Source organism: Chrysemys picta, chromosome 5 (genome assembly GCF_011386835.1).
Source record: "Chrysemys picta bellii isolate R12L10 chromosome 5, ASM1138683v2, whole genome shotgun sequence".
NCBI classification, from domain to species: Eukaryota; Metazoa; Chordata; order Testudines; family Emydidae; genus Chrysemys; species Chrysemys picta.
The window spans coordinates 16,007,934-16,028,111 of NC_088795.1; the positions used below are offsets into that span (position 1 = coordinate 16,007,934).

The window sequence follows — 20,178 nt, forward strand, 5'->3', positions numbered from 1 at the left end:
TAAAAGTGATGGTAAAAATGGCAATGTAGGTTTCCATAGTTAATCTGGTTCTGTGTCAAATGTGTTCCGTTTACAAGTTAAAATAATTTTTGCCAGACCTGTGAACTCTACCTGTAAGCTCTGAAAATACTGTATGTGACAATCGAGGTTCTGCTGGCTAAATGATGCTTGTAGCAATCTAGTCTGCAATGTGTTTGTACAGGTGTAACTGATTGGAACCTGGTAAACCATTCTGATACGCAAAAAAACCCAAACCCCAACCTGATTTAATCTGTTAGTTGTGAAGTTTCTACATGAGAAGAAAGTAGTAAGAACTTTATATTTGAAACACTATGCAGTGAGCAGATGCCTTAAGTATGACGGTACACTTTTTTACGCCAACCCACACTCTAGACATGAGAAAAAATATGAAGGGTGCGGCTGCTTGGTTATGTGCCCTCACTTAGTATCGGTGACTTAGTATAAATCATTTCTTGCTGGTATGCTGCACTCGTGGGAGGAACACAAAGGGGGGGGACACATGACCTCCCCATGTGACCCTGCCCAGAGCCTGGAGCCCCTGTGCTCTCCCTGTCCCCTCCCCATGATCCACATCCATCCCACGTTAGCTGGGGGGGGAGGGCAGTAGCTCTGTCCTCCTCCCACTGTGCCGCAGACTTCTGCTGTACAGACCCCAAGCAGGAGGACTCGGCAGATGCAGCTGAGTGGAAGGGCTGGTGGCAGGCTCCTCCTGTGTCTTTCCAGTACGCCGTACCAGCTATAAATACGTTACTGGTACAGCGTACCGTATCACCGTACTTGCACCACTGCTTAGTATCCATGCTATTTATTTCCTTTTCATGGCCCCACTTTTTAATACAAAAGTCCTTGGGTCTTGTATGTCATATGCAACATAAATTGTGGTTGGGATCCTTGTTTTATGCACTTAGAGATAGTGAACTGGGCTTCAGTGCCGGAGAAAGATTTGATCACAGTCTAGAAGTACTTATCTGGGGAACAAATACTTAATTGTCTCTTACATTTTAAAGATTTGGCTCATAGTTGAATTTAAACCAAAGAAATAACAAAGATAGATGCAAAGCAAACATGCAGGATGCAGAAGTTCTTGATTTTTTTTTTCTTTCTTTTAAATCAGCCAGAAAATCCTTTAGAACCCATAACAGTCCTGTACTAGGCTACAACAACCGGGGCACTATCTCTGCAGTACATCATCCACGTGTACTGCCCTTACTATAATTTTATCAAGTCCATTCTGAGCAGCATCTAATACATGAAGCATATTGTATATGGCTGCATATTCACAGGTTCATGGCTTTGATCTTTCTTCCTGGTGAGCAACAGATCTTTCAGATGTACTGTACAACTCTTTAAAAGATCCTTAGAGCATGACAAGTGATCCTGATCAAAGTGATTGTTAAAGACCAGTATTTCAAAAAAGTTCTCTGGATTCTGACAGTGCCACTATGTTCTCCATAAATCTATGGGGAGGCAAGGGTCTTAATTCTTTTATATAGAAAACCATCCCTGTGAACGGTAATTGGAAGTTGTTTAAGAACGCTTTATAGATGCTCCAAAAGCCACAATCAAGGAAGAAGGCAGTATTGGTTAGAAATCTGACCTGGTTTAGAGGGGAAGTGAAGACCGCTATAAATAATAATTAAAAAACATGGAAGAAAGGAGACGTAAATAGCAATCAATATAAACTGAAAGCTAGAATTTTTAGAAAATTTATGAGGGAAGCAAAGGAACACCAGGAGAAATCTATTGCTAGCAGAGTTAAGGACAATGAGTTTTAAAAAAGTATATTCGATACAAAAAGAATTCTGACAATGGCGTCGGTCCATTATTAGAGGCCAATGGTAGAATTATTAATAGTGCAGAAAAGGAAAAAGTGTTCAATACCTATTTATGTTCTGCATTTGAGAAAAAACAGATGATGTAGTCTCATATGAAAACACTCTTTCCAGTCCACTGGTATCTCGGGAGCATATTGAATAACTGCTATTAAAGATTTTTAAATCAGCAGGTCCAGATAACTTGCATCCTAGAGTTTTAAGAGCCATCAGAGGAGCTTACTGGAACTGGACTGGTAATGTTGATTTTCAGTAAGTCTTGGAAGAATGGGGAAGTTCCAGAAGAGCAAAAGAAAGCTAATGTTACGCCAATACTTAAAATTGGTAAACGGGATGACAAGGGTCAAGTATAGATCTGCCAGTCTGACATTGATCCCACGCAAGATAATGGAGCACCTGATATGGAACTTGATTAATAAAGAATTAAAGGAGGGTAATATAATTAATGCCAATCAACATAGGTTTATGGAATATAGATCCTGCCAAAGTAACTTGATATCTTTTTTTTTAATGAGATTAGAAGTTTGAGTGATAAAGGGAATAGTGCTGATGTGATATACTTGGCCTTCTGTAAGGCATTTGTCTGGGTACTGCATGACATTTAAACAGTGAGAAAAATAAAAAATTAACATAGCACCCATTAAATAGATTTAAAGTTGGGTAACTGATAGGTTTCAAAATGTAACTGTAAATGTTTAATCATCATCAAGCAGGTGTGTGATTCTAGAGGGGGTCCTTCAGGGATTAGTCCTTAGCCCTATGCTATTTAGCATATATTTATCAGTGACCTGGAAGAAAACATAAAATCGTTACTGATAAAGTTTTCAGATGACCCACTATTGAGGGAGCGATAAATAACAAAGAGGACAGGTCACTGATAGAGTGGTCTGGATTGCTTGGTAAATTGAGCGTGTGCAAACAATATGTGTTTTAATATAACTAAATGCACACATCTAGGAACAGGGCATGTAGGCCATGCTTACAAAATGGGGATCTCTATCCTGGGAAGCAGTGACTGAAAAATATTTGAGGGTCATGGTGGATAATCAGCTGAATATGGGCTCCCACTGCAACACTGTGGTCAAAAGGGCTAATGTGATCCTTGGATGCATAAACCAGGTAATCTCAAGTAGGAATAGAGGTAATTTTTACCTCTGTGTTTGCCACTGGTGTGACTGCTGCAGGAATGCTGTGTCCCATTCTGGTGCCCTCAATTCAAGAAGAATATTGAAAAATTGGAGAGGGTTCAGAAAAGTCATGAGAATGATTAAAGGATGAGAAAATCTGCCTTAGACTCAAGGAGCTCAATCTATTTAGCTTAACTAAGAAGGTTAAGGAGTGATATGATTATGTCTGTAAGTACCTATATGGGGAACAAATACTTAATAATGGGCTCTTCAGTCTAGCGGAGATATATGCATGATCATTGCATGATCCAATGGCTGGAAGTTGAAGCGAGACAAATTCAGACTGAGAATAAGGTGTACATTTTTAATAGTGAATAATTAACTTATTGAGGGTCATAGTGGATTCCTTGTCACTGACCACTTTTAAATCAAGATGGGATCTTTTTCTAAAACACATGCTCTAGAAATTATTTGGGGGAAGTTATATGGGAGGTCACCCTAGATGACTGCAATAGACCCAGTTGGCCTTGGAATCTATGAAGGTATGACTGGGAATTGACCAGTATACACTGTTTTTGGCTACTTAACTGCAGTAACTCCTTACTTAAAGTCGTCCCGGCTAACATTGTTTCGTTGTTACGTTGCTGATCAATTAGAGAACATGCTCATTTAAAGTTGGGCAGTGCTCCCTTATAATGTTGTTTGGCAGCTGCCTGCTTTGTCCACTGTTTGCAGGAAGAGCAGTCCATTGGAGCTAGCTGGTGGGGGCTTGGAACCAGGGTGGGCCGGCAGCCCCCCTATCAGCTCCCCACTCCCCTAAGTTCCCTGTGTGGCAGCCGCCCAGCAGGCTATCAATTGCCGGGCAGTTCAGCTGTCCCGCCCCCCACTGCCATGTGCTGCTCCTGTCCTCTGCCTTGGAGCTGCTCCTGGGAGGGGAAGGTGTGTGGGGGGGCTAATGTCAGGGGTGTCCCCCTGCTCCTGCCCCCCACTTACCCCATCTCTATAGAGCTAGAGGGGCGGGGGGGTAACAGGACAGGGCTCAGGATGGAGGGAGCTTGCTGGCAGCAGCAGCTGCTGTCTCAACTTGCTGATCTTCTTAAAAAGGCAACATACTTAAAGTGGAGTTAGTGTCCTTAAAGGGGCAGTGCGCATCTGTCACACACAGACACAGCGTGTCTCTCTGTCTCCCGTGCTGTTGCTGTCTCCTGTGCTGTCTCCCCTCCCTCCATTTGTGCTGCCTTGTAAAGTGTGAGGCCAGATTAACAACAGTGTGTTAACCCTTGAGGGCTCAGCCAAGTGCTAGTTCATCATTTAGCAGTAAGGCATTCTCTGGGAAATAGTCCACCCTCTGACTTTACCTCCTCAACCAAGCTTCACAATCATCATTGCTGTGTACAGTATTACATTGTTTAAAACTTATTTTGTGTGTGTGTGTGTGTGTTTTTATATATATATATATATATACATACATACATACATACATACACACACACACACACACACACACACACACACACACACACACACATCTCTCTTGTCTGGTGAACAAAATTTCCCTGGAACCTAATCTTCCCCCCCCCCTCCCCCCATTTACATTAATTCTTATGGGGAAATTGGATTCGCTTAACATGGTTTTGCTTAGTCGCATTTTTCAGGAACATGACTACAACGTTAAGCGAGGAGTTTCTGTAACGGGAAAAGAGAATGCTGTCATAGTATGAGCTGGTTTTGGACCCTAATAAATGGTTCCCTGATCAGGTCTTTCTCTAGTGGGGTATATTAGAGGTGGAGCTCTTTGTCTCTAATTATAAAAAGCAGCTCCTGCAGCCACTGAAGGTTCACGTGCTGTAACTCTCACATTGTTTGTGAGGGAAAGCTCTCATAACTTTCCACTAGTCCTCTTAGAAGCAAGGACTGTGACAGTTCTGGAGACTGACCATGTGTTAACTTTGTAGTAGGCATGGATCAAGTTGCCTGAATTTTGACTTATTTTCCATTAGTACTTTTTAATGTAACACACAGTCCATTAATGTTTGCAGTGTAGCTGCTAAATCTTAACCTTTTGGAGTTTCTCAATGATGAAATTAACAGAGAACATTTTTCTTTTGAAATGAGCTTAGTGTTTATAAAGTTGCCAAATGGACAGTACTGTAAATTGAACCTGACTGCCCATTTGGGCGCAGCATAAATAGTGGCAACCCAAGCATGTTCACACTGTCCTGTCTTTTGGAGGAATTACGTTTATGCTCTGTTTGATTCTTAGTGCTTAGCTGTGTCTAAGATGCGGTTGACTGTTAATATTTTCTTTGATGTGGGCACCTGTCCCCTGGGAATTGTAGTTGACACCTACTCACTTGACATAAGCTCCTAAGTAGCTATTAGAATGCTTTTTTAACAGCTACCCGGGATGTTTCAAGCATGGTGTAGAGATGAAAGACTCCATTCCCAAGAATTCATCAGTCTTCTAGACCGACTTATCTTTATACTTTCTAGAGTTTATTTAAATGTTAATATTCCAAATGTGATTTTTTTTTCTTGGTTTCAGAAAGAACTCTCTGGGCACAAGAATATTGTAGGCTATTTGGATTGTGCTGTTAATTCTGTTAGTGACAATGTGTGGGAGGTGCTCATCTTAATGGAATTTTGTCGAGGTAAGTAAACTACTGTTGGATTTCTTATTTTTTATGAACATAAGTAAAGCATTCTTAAAGTTAGAGTCTAGGGTTATCTCCTAAGATGTGATGTGTATTTTGGCAAAGATCACATTTATTATCTTCCTAATTAAGGTCAAGACCACTGAAAACACCATCACACTTGATTTTGTTCTTAAGTGCTAGAAAGAATGAATCTGGGAATATTGAAAAGCTCATCCTACACTGCTTTATATCAAGGTCTGACCAGAAAAGAGGGAAAAAATTAAATGTTTAGATAAATATGTAAAGTGTCCCAGTTCCTTGTTCTCTCTAACAAATCTCAAAATGTATTTGTACATTGATTTGGGAATGAAGACTTTGCAAAACTGAATATCTTTTCAGTCATGAAACTGCTGCTCCAGATAATTAACTGTAAAGACTACATGCTGTCTCATCATCCTGATTCCTTAAATTGTTTTAAGTCAGTTTATTCGGTGGAGGGTGGAGGTCCAAATAATGGTGTCTTGGTGTATAACAATTCTTTTTGTTTTAGGCAATACAAGTGGCTTCAGAATCATTCCCTCTTTTTCAAATATCTAGTTTCTTAAATTTACTAGTATAGTTTGGGTTTTTCCCCTTTTTATATAGAAATTTATTCCGGTAGTTTAGCTCAAATTTTGGAAAGTGTTAGGATCCAGTTATGGCAAATTTGGAGAAATGCTTGGATTTCAAAGTAACTGTGTCTGCTTTATGTGAAAATAAAATGCTCTCCATCAGCCTGCGCATTAGGTGCTTAAAATGCTTCAGGTGCCTTCCTGTTAAGGGTATTTGGCCTTTGTCTGCGCTGCCAGTAGAAGCAGTGAGTGAGAGTAAAGTGCTTGTCAGTTGGCCTTCTGTGAACTGCCTGATGTGATATCCTTGGATAAATCAGATTCTGCCTTGTTGTAGCTTGTGTGTATTCTCACTGTTGCTCTGAGGCACTCTGTTGTGTGCTTCTGCAACCTTCTAGAAAGCTTTGCTCATTGGGAGCCATGTGAGTGCTGCCTCTATAGTGCTCAACATTTACAGCCTGAATTTACTTCATCTTCTCCTATTGACTGAGGATAAAGGGAATGTCTGCTGTACCCCTCAGATTTCCAGCTGCCTTTTCTCTTGTACTTAGTTTAGATAGATAACTATAGTTCTTAGATTTTTCTGCACCATTATGTACTTGGTTCTGGGGATGGTTTTATCACTGTGCTGATCACGTAGCCTAAGTCACAAGACTAAGAAAGCTCCTGCATTGTTCTGAAGCAGCTGTACAGAACTAAACCTCAAGGGATAACATAGGTGATGCAATTGTAGATATTGCTCTTGTTTTCCCTATTAAAAAGCATCTTTAGTTTAGGAGAGGGGGCACTGCTCTGAGAGCCAGAAGACCATGCTTTTCCACTAATACTTCTACTTTTCATATTGCTTAATGAACAAGACCTGATACCTTCCCCCTTCTTAAGGTAGGGTTTAATCACCTCTCCCATCTTATAAAACAGGGGTCGGCAACCTATGGCATGCATGCCGATTTTTAATGGCACACTGGAGCCTGCCGGGACTCCAGCGTGCCATTAAAAATCCTGCCCAGCCCGGCCCGCTCTCCTCTGCCTTCCACTCCCCCCGCGGGGGCAGGGAGCAGAAGCATAGCCGTGCGCACAGGGTGGGCAAATGACCCCACTCTCCCGGCACGGCAAGTCGTGGGGTCCGCGCTCCTGGGCCGGAGCGCAGCAAGCTGCTGGCCCCTCCCAGTCCTTCTCCCCTCCCCTGGAGCTTTGCTGCCGCGCGCGCGCAGCGCTCTAGGGATAGGGGCTGCGCGCTCCCGTGGGGCAGTGTTTGGCTCCGCGGGGAGGGAAAGACGCTCCCCGCTCATCCGGAGCCCTGCCACTGTGCGCGCAGAGCTCTGGGGGCCAAGGCTGTGCGCTCCCGCGGGGCAGCTTATCAGGCTCTGCTTGGAGCCTCATGGTAAGGGGTCTGGGGCCGGGGGAGTTGGGTAAGGGGTGGGCGTGGGGGCGGTCAGGGGACAGGGTGGGTTGGATGGGGGGATCTCTGGAGGGGGCAGTCAGGGAGCAGGGGGGGTTGGATGGGGCATGGGAGTCCCGGGGTCTGTCAGGAGGCGGGGGGTGGATAGGGGTCAGGGCAGTCAGGGGACAGGGAGCAAGGAGGGTCCGGGGGGGGGCAGTTAGGGTGGAGGGGTCTCTGGAGGCGGTGGTCAGGGGACAAGGAGCTGGGGGGTTGGGAGTTCTTAGGGGGGCAGTCACCCAGCCCTCTCCCCTGAGCCCTGCCCTCCCCACACACACACCCTGCCCTCTGCCCTGAGCCCCGCACACACCCCAGACTCCTGCCCTGAGCCCTGTACCTCCCTCATACACACCCAGCTCTCTGCTTGACTCCTTCATCCCACCCCCACAACCCTAGCCCTGACTCTGGCACCCCCACACATCCCCATCCCCCCCTGCCCTGACACCTGCACCGCCCCATATCCCCAGCCCCCCCACACCCCATGCACCCGCCACATCCCCACCCCCACCTGGAGCACCAAACGGGAGCTCCTGCACCCACCCCCCCACATTCCCATCTGCACCCCTCGCATCAAATGGGAGCTGCCCAGGTAAGTGCCCCACACCTGAACCTCCTGCCCCAACCCTGAGCCCCCTCCCTTATTTTAGCTCCTGGCCCGACCCTTCACCCCCAGCCCTGTGCTCAGTGCACTGCCACCCTCAGCTCAGTGCAGAGAGAGGAAGAGAATGGCCAGAACCAGGGAGAAGGTAGGTACCCACTGTATGTGGGGAGGGCTGGGACCCCAGACTGGCAGCGGGCTGAGTGGATCTGGCAGCCAGGATCCCGGCTGGCAGGAGCCGGCGGATGGAACCCCTGAGCAGCAATGAGCTGAGCTGCTCAGTCCACTGTCGGTCTGGGGTCCTGGCCGCTGGCCCCACACAGCCCTCTGCTGGTCTGGGGTTCTGGCTGCCGGACCCTTGCCAGCCGGGGTCCTGGCCGCAGGCCTCGCTCAGCCCGCCGCCGGCCTAGGTGAACAGAACCCCCGACCAGCAGCAGGCTGAGCGGGCCAGTGGCGTAAGATCAACATTTTAATTTCATTTTAAATGAAGCTTCTTAAACATTTTGAAAACCTTGTTTATTTTACAATACAATACTAGTTTAGTTATATAATATATAGACTTATAGAGAGAAACCTTCTAAAAAACATTAAAATGTATTACCGGCATGTGAAACCTTAAATTAGAGTGAATAAATGAAGACTCGGCACACCGCTTCTGAAAGGTTGCCGACCCCTGTTATAAAAGGTCTTATGAGATTTGCACAAGGTCACTTATGCAGTAAGGCAGACCAGGTCTCATCCACTTAGCTACACTGTCTCAGAATTTTACCTAAGTTGGTATAGATTCATGAGTGAGATGTAACTCCATTAATTTCAGTTGAGATGGTAGGGATGGTGACATGGATGTGAAGCTTCTGGGTTCAAACCCTGTTGAAAATCCATACAGGAGCTTGGTACAGTTGCACATGATTTGCTTGGTGGTTTTAAAAAAATGAAAACTGAGGAAATTACATGAAAAAAACTTTTAAAAGGATTTTAAGGTTGTAAAGTTGAGCACTCAGATTACCAAAACAGTAGAATTCAGGTTGATATTTGTGCAGCTTCTGTTTATCAAAATGCATCAAGGGAGACACAGCCTTTAATTACATGATCACATACTTCCCTTGCTCAGACCCTTGCCTCTGCCTCATTCAATGCTTCACTTCGCAGTTTTAATAGTGCGTGAGGTAATATCCTATCTTTCACCAACAGAAGTTGGTCCAATAAAAGCTTTCAAGCTCCACACAGCTCATCCACCTTGTTTCTCTAATATTCTTGGACCAACACAGCTACAACAACACTGCAGATAGTTTTAGTGTCTTTTAAACATATGTTTATATAGTATAAGTATAGTTTGCAACTGTTCATCTAAAACTTGACTCTTTTGACTCTTCACCAGTTCAGCTCAAATTTTGAGTAGTGCTTGGATTTTGCACACTTTCTTCTGAGATTTAAACTTCTGAATTTCAGTATGTAAAATCTTAAAAAAATTATGGCTTGTCCACTTGCTGATATTAATGTAAGCTAAGTAAACTGATACTACTTGATTTTTTTTTCCCTTCTGTTTGCCAGAAGCTGGAAATGAGCGACAGGGGATGGATCACTTGATGATTACCTATCAGAGGGGTAGCCGTGTTAGTCTGGATCTGTAAAAAGTGAGAGTCCTGTGGCACCTTATAGACTAACAGAAGTATTGGAGCATAAGCTTTCGTGGGTGAATACCCACTTTGTCAGATGCATGTATTCACCCACGAAAGCTTATGCTCCAATACTTCTGTTAGTCTATAAGGTGCCACAGGACACTCTGTCGCTTTTGATGATTACCTGTTCTGTTCATTCCCTCTGGGGCACCTGGCACTGTCCACTGTCAGAAGACAGGTTATTGGGCTAGATGGACCTTTGGTCTGACCCAGTAGGGCCATTCTTGTGTTCTAAGAAGTGTGGTTTTGAAACTAGTAGGAGCTACACTTTCCTAGCATCTGAAAGTAAGGCTCATAATCTCATAAAAAGAAAGTATTCTATATGTAGTATAACTCAGCCCCTTGGTTTAAGCTGATTTTTACCCCCCCCCCCCCCCCAAAAAAAATTCCAGCTTTTACTAAAAGTATTATTTGGGTTTTCACCCTACATTTGTATCATTCATGTATATAAAATATAACTTGATTTATTAGGAAAATACAATACATTGCATGAGATGTATGTATTACGATAATACATTAGTTTCTGTGTGTGTATATGCAAAGGTGCCTGTTGAAGTAAGGTTATGTATTAGTCTAGAAGATGCACACAATAAATGAACAGGCACGCATTCAAGCTCCTGAAGTGCGTATGCATCTGAACGTACTAATGAATCTCACGCCCACCATGTATACATTTCAAGCTGTTAGCAGATAACAGTTTAAAGCTGTGACATACTAAAATGGGGAAAATATGTATCAGAATACATTTCAGAGCACAAGGAAGTATTCAAGTTTAAAAAAAAAAGGGTGGGGAAGAAAAGGATGACGTTGAGTGTATGCGCTGCAAATGGTGTGGCCCAATTACTAAAGTAAATATTTATAGGCTAATAGTTCTAAGTCTACAACAGTAAACTGTTTATTCAAATTAAAAGTTTTATTTTGGGATTAGAGATATATTATTTTTTTAAACTCACAGTTGGCGTTGTGTTTTGTGTTCTGTTTTAGTTCTGTAGCAAACTACATTGAGTTCCATTCATCAAAGCATTAATCTACTGAATACTTCCCCCCGTCCTTCTGTCCACCAAAATCAACCCTGATATTTGCCCAGAAAAATTAAATTTTTTCCTCCAGTTTTCACCTGTTTTTGTAGTTGTGTTAGTAAACACAGATACATTCCTGGGAAAAATAAAATAATTGAAAACGAAGTATAGCATGAGAATAATATGGTGAGCAATTTAAAAACTGCTGTTTCTAAATGTAAGTTTAACTGGATTGCCGTTTAGATGGAGTAGAAAATTGAGCTAATTATTAATGGAGAGCATAAATGCATTTCTCATTTGATCCGCTGCTTTGAAGTCATAATTAATAGGTATTGGTGTCCGAATCGAGCTAATGGAGACAGTCTTTTGTTTCTGAAACCTCTCTGCTGGCACACTTGCTGAACTGACTACACCTTCCTTCCAGTATGTCTGCCTGCACTGAGGATAATAGATGTTTTCTCTTTGGCTCTCTGAGATCCTTTTACAAGGGAGTTGTCTGGGAAACCAGTTTTCCCTTTATTTTTTCCACTTTAGCAGAATATAGTGCTAGAAATGACTCCGTGATCACCAGAGATTACTAGTAATCCAAAAACTTCCTCTGAGAATTTGGTGCTCATTCTGCCAGAGATATGTAACATAGTGGAGGGAGAAACATAAGTCCTCTCTGGAAAAAATCCTGCAACACTGTGATTTAGTCAATATATTCTTTCTGAAATAGAAAAAGTGAACTGCTTTCTTCAGATAGCAGTTCTTGGGCAACAGATCTGTTGGTTGTCCATGCTTTTCAGAATAAAGATGTACATTAAAAAAAAAAATTTGTGTTAGAGAAAATTATTCCTTCTGCATGTGGAAATCTTGAGTTCAAAGACTATTGAATAGTCTCCATTGTATCTTCCTATTCTGTTTAATTCTAATTTCTGACATAGTTACGCAGTGGTTGCTTTTGTCACTGAGTCATAGATTTTAAGGACAGAAGGAAGCATTATGATCATCTAGTCTGACTTTCAGTATTTAAAAAAAACAGACCAGAGAACTTTCACCTATTGATTCCTGCATGCAGCCCCATAGCTTTAAGCTGAGCTATAACGTGTCCTACAACCATTTCTGTCATTGTGATACCCTTTGCGCTGGTACTCCTATTACTTTCCCTGTATGGTGGTTGAGTGATAAAGAATGTTTGTTACTTCTTATGAATTAGGACTTCTGTCTAGGACAGTGAATCCAATAGAGGAGGAAAAAAAAGATTTCTTACTTGTAATTTTGCCTCCCTACTATGACTCTAATTCTGAGGACATACTTTTCCTATATTTATCAACTAGTTTTTGTTTAGGCAGGTGAAGAAGCGATGTCGGATGTCAAATATTGCAATAGTGACATCTGTATAATGGTGGCTTATTTTCTGTACTTCCAAATTATAATAGCTTTTGTAGTTTTTTGTGTCTTCTCAGCTTTGGAAGGATTTGGGGAAGGTCAGCAAGTGTGTTCGTGTGGGGAAGTTTCAGATTTCAATTCCAAAAATTCCTTTTGCCACGATTGAGTGGGATTGAACACTGAATTACCTTCTGTTTGGAGCAGTGGATTCTTATTAGGAATTAATAAAATTAAGGGTAACTAACTCTGTTTATTCTGTAGATAAACAGTGGTGGGGGTTGTATTAGCCTTGTTTGGAAAACAGCAGGAGTGGTTGATTAAGAACTTGTTTAATTTTTTGACAAGACGTTGAAAAATTTTGATTGGCTATAGTGCATGTAGGCAACATTTTAAATAGAAACACAAACTGTTTGATTAAAGGCCACACAACATTTTGAAAGATCGTTAAAAAGAGTTGTTACTTTTACAAAGTTATGTTTCTACTGTAGCGGGGCAAGTCGTGAATCAGATGAATCAGAGACTTCAGACAGGCTTTACTGAGCCAGAAGTACTGAGGATATTTTGTGACACCTGTGAAGCTGTTGCCAGGTTGCATCACTGCAAAACGCCAATAGTTCACCGGGACCTGAAGGTAAGAGTTCCTGTAAAAGGTAATGAGCTGAATGTTTGCTGCTACTGAGCAGCTGTCAAAAGATGACTTGTAATGTGGAAGACATCGCATAGTGTGCAAAAGCTGCCCACTTATATGGGAGGAGGGGAACAGAGTCTGTCTACAGAACTGTACCCAGAAGATTAAATGAAAAATGGTAGGTAGGTTAGGCATCACATTCTTGTAGAATAGATTTTGGCACTACTGATGACCTAATGAGATGATGATGAAGTTATAGTTTTACTATTAATGCTAAATTTCTTTTGAATTTTAAGAATATTAGTACATGGCAGGCTTGTCATCTCTAACTGAAAATTAGAGGGAAGACTTAGCTGCTTTCTATAAAATTGGACACTACCCTGTTTTTTCATTTTTCAGTTTGTCAGTTTATCTGATTGTTTCATTTTTCCTTTTAAGGTAGAGAATATTTTGTTGAATGACAATGGAAACTATGTCCTTTGTGACTTTGGCAGTGCCACTAACAAATTCCTTAATCCTCAGAAAGATGGTGTTAATGTAGTTGAAGAAGAAATTAAAAAGTAAGTTCATTTAAATGACTATTCGTAAGCACTAATTAATTTTCTTAGCAGCACAGAATGTATTACATGTTATATACATTAATGGAAACATAAGGGCCTAGCTAGGAACAAATTAGTGTTCGAGGTGGTTGATTTAAGTGCACAACTCCTGTTAACAGTAATGTTTTTTTCACTTCCTTAGTGATGATCGGGGCTATGCCAATACCTAAAATAGGCATAGCAAGATAGTAGGAATACCTGGTAATGTTGATGCTATTTCAGTTACCCTACAGACAATTCCTGCAAAATTTAAAGTGAATGTACTAACAATCGAGTGTAATTACAGAAAGTTTGATGCCTCCAGGTAATACATTTCCACTTAGAATATATGCAACCTTATGTTACTTTTACTGTCTCAGCTCTTTCCCCCTAATAACCTGCTGTGTTCTGAGCCTCACTATTCCTGTTTAGGCCCCTGACCTGCAATTTACAGCATACAAGAGAACTATTGTACCAACACATTGTTAATTGCAGAATGGTGAGAGCTTAGATTCAGAGTTATTTGAAGTGCCAGTTTCTTAGCACAGTGAAGCCCTGATCCTGTGTTGAGACATCTGGGTGCTATTGAAAGACTCAATCAGCCTGCATGATTGCTGACACTGGAAAACGGCTTCATACTAACTTACTAATGTCTAGATCAAGGGTGGCCGACCTGAGCCTGAGAAGGAGCCAGAATTTACCAATGTACATTGCCAAAGAGTCACAGTAATATGTCAGCAGCCCCTCATCAGCTCCCTCGCCCCCTCTCCCAGCACCTCCCACCCACCGACAGCCCCACCAATCAGCGCCTCCCCCTCTCTCCCCACACCTCCCAATCAGCTGTTTCGTGGCTTGCAGGAAGCTGTGTGGGAGAGGAGCGAGGGTACTGCAGGCTGAGGGGATGGGGTGGAGTGGGTGCAGGGCCTGTGGCAGAGGCAGGGGTTGAGCAGTGAGCACCCCCCGCACATTGGAAAGTTGGCGCCTGTAGCTCCAGCCCGGGAGTCGGTGACGATACAAGGAGCCGCATATTAACTTCTTAAGAGCCACATGTGGCTCCGGAGCCACAGGTTGGCCACCCCTGATCTAGATCTATCCTAATGATGGATCCAGTAACACCCATGCCATTTCCACTTTGTTTAATCAGAGAAATTGTGTGTGTTAACGTTTAAAATTTGTTTGTTTTCTTGCTTGCTAAAGATAGTTGGTGCTAGAGTGTAACTATGTATTATTCAGGACTTACATGGAAAATAAATGTACACCTTTTTGAAACTACTATTTAGGATGCATACATTTGGGAATGATATGTTACGTTTTATAAAGACGCAGTTATTTGCAAATATGAGACTCAATATCCTGGAATATGCTTTGTTTTTAACTAGCAAGAATCAGTTCAAAGATGTAACTTCAGCATCTGAGTTTGGCTTTGAGTGCAGTATTTATCAAGAAAAGTTACCAAAAAATAGTAGTAGATGTACTGCTCTGAAAAATCACTCTTGGCTTTTCTATCTCCATCTTTCTCTTTCCAGGCTCCATATTTCTAGCATTAGCTTCATGTTGCTAAGAACTTCAACAGGGGACTGATCTGTTAATGTGTAATACCTTTAGAGTAGTGTGAACAAAATACCAAAAAACTAGAGAAGTTAAAATGCCACAATCTAAGGTGTAATTTTGGATAGTTTTTCTTAACTGTTTCTAAAGATAATGTATAACAAGAACTAAATATTGATCATTTCCCTGATTTTATTAAAATCAGATGTTCCAGTTGATACCTTAGACAAACTTGTTTGTGTTCATAAACTTGGTGTATTTGATTTGCAATAGTTGTAATTTGGTGTAATTCTTCTAAGAATATAGAAAAACAGCAAAAGATTCTTTCCATAAAACAAAAACTTTAGCTGACCTATGAGCAGCATGTTTACTGCCATGTCCCCATAGATGGTCAATGATCAATCCACTCAGCATTGCTTGTTGTTGAGGAATGTTGCAGTGACTTACTAGAACAAATGGATATAAACTGGCCATCAGGAAGTTTAGACTTGAAATTAGATGAAGGTTTCTAACCATCAGAGGACTGAAGTTCTGGAACAGCCTTTCAAGGGGTGCAGTGGGGGCAAAAGACATATCTGGCTTCAAGACTAAGCTTGATAAGTTTATGGAGGGGATGGTATGATGGGATAGCCTAATTCTGGCAATTAATTGATCGTTGACTATTAGCGGTAAATATGCCCAATCACCTGTGATGAGATGTTAGATGGGGTGGGATCTGAGTTACTACAGAGAATTCTTTCCTGGGTGTCTGGCTGGTGAGTCTTGCCCATATAGGGTGACCAGACGTCCCGATTTTTGCTTCTTTGTCCTGCGTCTCGACCGATGTTTGGTCAGGACACTGGGCAAAAAAGAAATGTTGCACTCTGCCCCCCCCCCTTCCCTCATTGGCTCCCTCCCCAAATCCCCACCCTGGCCCCACCTCTTCCCCAACCACGCAGCATTCCTCCTCCATTCCAGGCTTGCAGCATGGCGGCGCAAACCTGGGAGGGAGGGGGTGGCGGCGGTGCCTGGATCCTGGAGCTGGTGAGTCAGCTCGGGCACCTGGCGGGCAAAGGGGGGCTGGCAAGAGAGGGAGACGGGGGGCTCAGCTTTGAGCCCCCCGCCGCGACAGAGGGCTCCTGCCCAGGCCGCTGCACCTGGGGCCGGGAGCGCAGCCTGGAGGCTGCTCCAGCCCTGCAGCCCGCGGGGTAGCGTGGTGGGTCCGGGCGGGGGCAGCGTGGAGCGGGCAGGGGCCGGTTGGGCGGCGTGGGCCGAATCCCTGCTGCTGCCAGGGAGCCCTGTGCCTCTCCCTCCCGCTCGCGGCTGCGGCTCCTTCCCGGCAGGATGCGCCCCCTGGCCTGCCCCGGCCACATGCGGAACGCGTCCAGCTGCTCCTTCCCAGCGGGAGGGAGAGTAGGCATGGGGGACGTGCGCTGCATGTGGCCGGGGCGGCGGGAGGTGCGTCCCCCTGGGAAGGAGCCGCAGCCCTGAGCAGGCGGGAGAGGCGTGGGGCTCCCTGGCAGCAGCGGGGATTCGGCCCCTGCCGCCCACCCGGCTCCTTCCCGCTCTGCGCTGCCCCCGCCTGGACCCACCGCGCCCCGCATATGCCTGTGGTGGGCCGGGGGGCGGTAGGCTCCGCGGGGAGGGCAGCGCGCGGGGCCGGGGCCTGCTAATGCCCCCAGCCCCTTTTAAACGCCCTTTTTATTTTTTTGCTCCGCCCCCCTTTTTTATTCCCCCCCCCCCCCCCCCCCCCCGTCCCGATATTTTGGACTGCTGATCTGGTCACCCTATGCCCATATGCTCAGGTTTTTAGCTGATCGCCATATTTGGGGTCGGGAAGGAATTTTCCTCCAGGGTAGATTGGCAGAGGCCCTTGGGGTTTTTCGCCTTCCTCTGCAGTGTGGGGCATGGGTCACTTGCTGGAGGATTCTCTGCACCTTGAATTTTTTAAACCACGATTTGAGGACTTCAATACCTCAGACATAGGTTAGGGGTTTGATACAGGAGTGGGTGGGTGAGATTCTGTGGCCTGAGTTGTGCAGGAGGTCAGACTAGACTATCATAATGGTCCCTTCTGGCCTTAAAGTCTATGATTCTATTATTTTATTTTACATAGTCTGTAAGTAATATGTAGTGGACAATTATCCATATTAAAAATGGTTAGTGTGTATTAGCTTATGAATGGTGGGTAATAAAGGTATATTGCAAATCTTCCATTTCATCTCCGTTCCACTTGACTTATTTTCTGCTAGGTATACAACACTGTCATACAGAGCTCCTGAAATGATCAATCTTTATGGCGGAAAGCCAGTTACTACCAAGGCAGATATCTGGGTAAGTGATGTAAAAGGTGATCTAATTCTTGTAGAGTTGTTCTGCTTTATTAAAAGTAAAAAATGATAAAAGGGAAGTTAACATCTCAGAAAATACAAAGTAAAGGCTTTGCAGTGAGCGAATAAGGTGTGGCTTCTTGCAACAGAAGTAGTGTGTGGGAAATGGTGATAAAGAGAAATAGCTGTAGAGAATTTACAGTGGGAAATGGTGATAAAGAGTTTTGTCTTTTCCTACAGAGAATTATTGGCATATGTGATATACTTTAAAAAGGGAAGTATTATTTAGATAAGTATTTTTTTTTCTTTCTCCTACTAGTGCAAAATGTAGATTACATTAGTATTTTCCCTTGCTCTCACTTCAGTTGTTAACAATGGCTTCAATAGAAACCTGTTTATAGTATGATTTAAATAAGGCAGACTGAATAGGTGACCAGCTCCAATGCATTCAGCCATGTCAGTGATGTTTGGTTCAGTTTGAAAAATAAGATTTCATTATCACTAATGATTGATGTTTAGTGAATATTTACAGAGTACATTAAAGATGAAGAGTGCTATATTTATTGATTATTATACTATATATAATCAGAATGCAAAGTTCAGTAATAACCAGCTGGACATAATTTGAGCGCAAGGAGAAAAGTAACAATGAGAAAATAAGGTATGTAATACAAAAATAAATATTTGTGATGAATGGCTGGTACTGTTTGTTAAACATCTTTTAATTGCTAAAGAAACAAGGTGGGTGAGGAAAAAGCGACAAAGGGTCCTGTGGCACCTTATAGACTTGCAGGTGTATTGGAGCATAAGCTTTCGTGGGTGAATACCCACTTCGTCAGATGCATGTCATGACATGCATCTGACGAAGTGGGTATTCACCCATGAGCTCCAATATGTATGTTAGTCTGTAAGGTGCCACAGGACTCTTAGTCTGGATCTGTAAAAAGCGACAAACACGGCTACCCCTCTCATACTTGACAAGGTGGATGAGGTAATCTCTTTTATTGTACTAACCTCTATTGGTGAAAGAGACAAGCTTATGAGCTATGGAGAGCTCTTCAGGTCTGGGAAAGATATGCAGAGGCCACAGCTAGCCCAGGTCAGCTGAGTTGGGCTGCGGGGTTATAAAATTTGCAGTGTAGATATTTGAGCTCAGGCTGGGCCTTGAGATCCTGTGAGGGGGGAGACCCGGCTCTGAGATTTGATGCCATGGGTTCTTTATCGCAGTGTGTATCCTGAGAGTTGTAGCTAAATACAAGGTGGAAAAGATTTTGTTTAACGCACACTCTAAGGACAAGTCTACGCTACAAAATTAAGTCAACCTAAGTTACGTTGACGAATAGCAACCATAGTAATTACTGGGGCTTTTCGTGTCCACACTAAGTCCTTTGTCAGCAGTGTGTCCCCTCACCAGGAGTGCTTCCACCGACTTAACTGTATGGGGCTTTGGGGGGTACTGACAGCGGGGGCTCTGGGGCTGATAGTCCGAGCTGTCGGCCATGCAGGGCTCGCCGCTGCAGCCCCACCCCGCCCAGGGATGCATGGCCCAATATTTACATAATTATGTAAATGTTGTGTCTGCATGGACGCTGTGTTGCCCTATGTTAACCTAAGCACTATGCCTCTCACAGAAGTGGAGTTATTAAGTTGATGTAGTGGGTGACTTATATCAGTGGGAGCTAAATTTTAGTGTAGATCCTTACAGAGTTAGGTAAGGCAGCTTACCTTGACCTAACTGTGTAGTGTAGACCAGGCCTAAGAGACCATTTTAAGGAGAATTGGGCACATTAACATCTCTTCAGTCATAGGACTGTATGAGTTCATTTGAGAGCGTAGTGATTGTCTGGTTTCACCCACACATGATGATACCCGTATAGGGTATCATTAAACAATTAAGTCCATACTTGATGGGGACCCCACCTTGAAAAATCTTTTGTGAACCCTCTTTTCTGGCCTTAAAACAACCCCCCGCCAACTCACCAAGCTCATCAACAGAAGCAAGCTCCCCACAGACCAGGACACATCAACTCTAGTGGCACCGGCCCTGCCCTGCCATAACAGATGCAAAACCTGCAGAGTTAACTCTGCTACTAGTATGATCATTACCCACCATAACATACCTTTTAAGATCAATGTGTCCTACACATGCCTATGGCAATGAGGTGTACCTCATTCAGTGCACTAAATGCCCCAGTAACAACTGTGTGGGTGAAACCAGACAGTCATTACTCTCTTGAATAAACTCTCACAGTAAAAGTTGTAAGACAAAAACATAACATTCATGGGCCAACACTTTTCACAAAACAGGCATTCCATATCTTACCTCTCAGTCCTCATTCTCAAAGAGAACCTGCATAAGATGAGCCTGGGAGCTTAAATTCATAACCTTGCTAGACACCTGAAATCACGGTCTTAATAAAGACACTGGATTTATGGCTTACTACAACAATCTGTAACCCTCTACCCTCCTATTTTTTTGTCCTATGACTGCAGGGGTGTTCACGGGTCACTTTACTTTGAATAGTCTCTTACAATATGTGTTAACTACTTTATGCTAAACAATCTTTTCCACCTAGTATTTAAGTGTGATGCTCTGAGTATCTTTCCGAGACTGTAAGAAGAGCTCTGTGTAGTTTGAAAGCTTGTCTCTTTCACCAACAGAAGTTGATCCAATAAAAGATATTACCTCACCCACCTTGTGTCTCCACTATCCTAGGACCAACACTGCTACAACGACACTTTTAATTACTAAAAACACAGGAAATGAAGCAAGGGTAAAACTGATT

At 43.3% G+C, this 20,178-nt stretch overlaps 1 protein-coding gene across 4 annotated transcripts in view; it reads left to right on the forward strand.

The window, feature by feature from the left end:
* Positions 1-20,178, forward strand: part of BMP2K (BMP2 inducible kinase) — a 109,350-nt gene that overhangs the window by 33,331 nt on the left and 55,841 nt on the right. For 3 of the 4 annotated variants that reach the window (XR_006175918.2, XM_008175613.4, XM_042856378.2), the window contains exons 3-6: positions 5,526-5,631; positions 12,818-12,960; positions 13,396-13,517; positions 17,315-17,396. Coding sequence is in view for 3 of the 4 variants with exons in the window: in XM_008175613.4 (XP_008173835.1) it covers positions 5,526-5,631; positions 12,818-12,960; positions 13,396-13,517; positions 17,315-17,396 (453 nt within the window). In the remaining variant the exon portion in view is untranslated. Of the gene's footprint in view, positions 1-5,525; positions 5,632-12,800; positions 12,961-13,395; positions 13,518-17,314; positions 17,397-20,178 lie in introns of all 4 variants that reach the window. The other variant, XM_042856379.2, reaches the window with a different exon arrangement.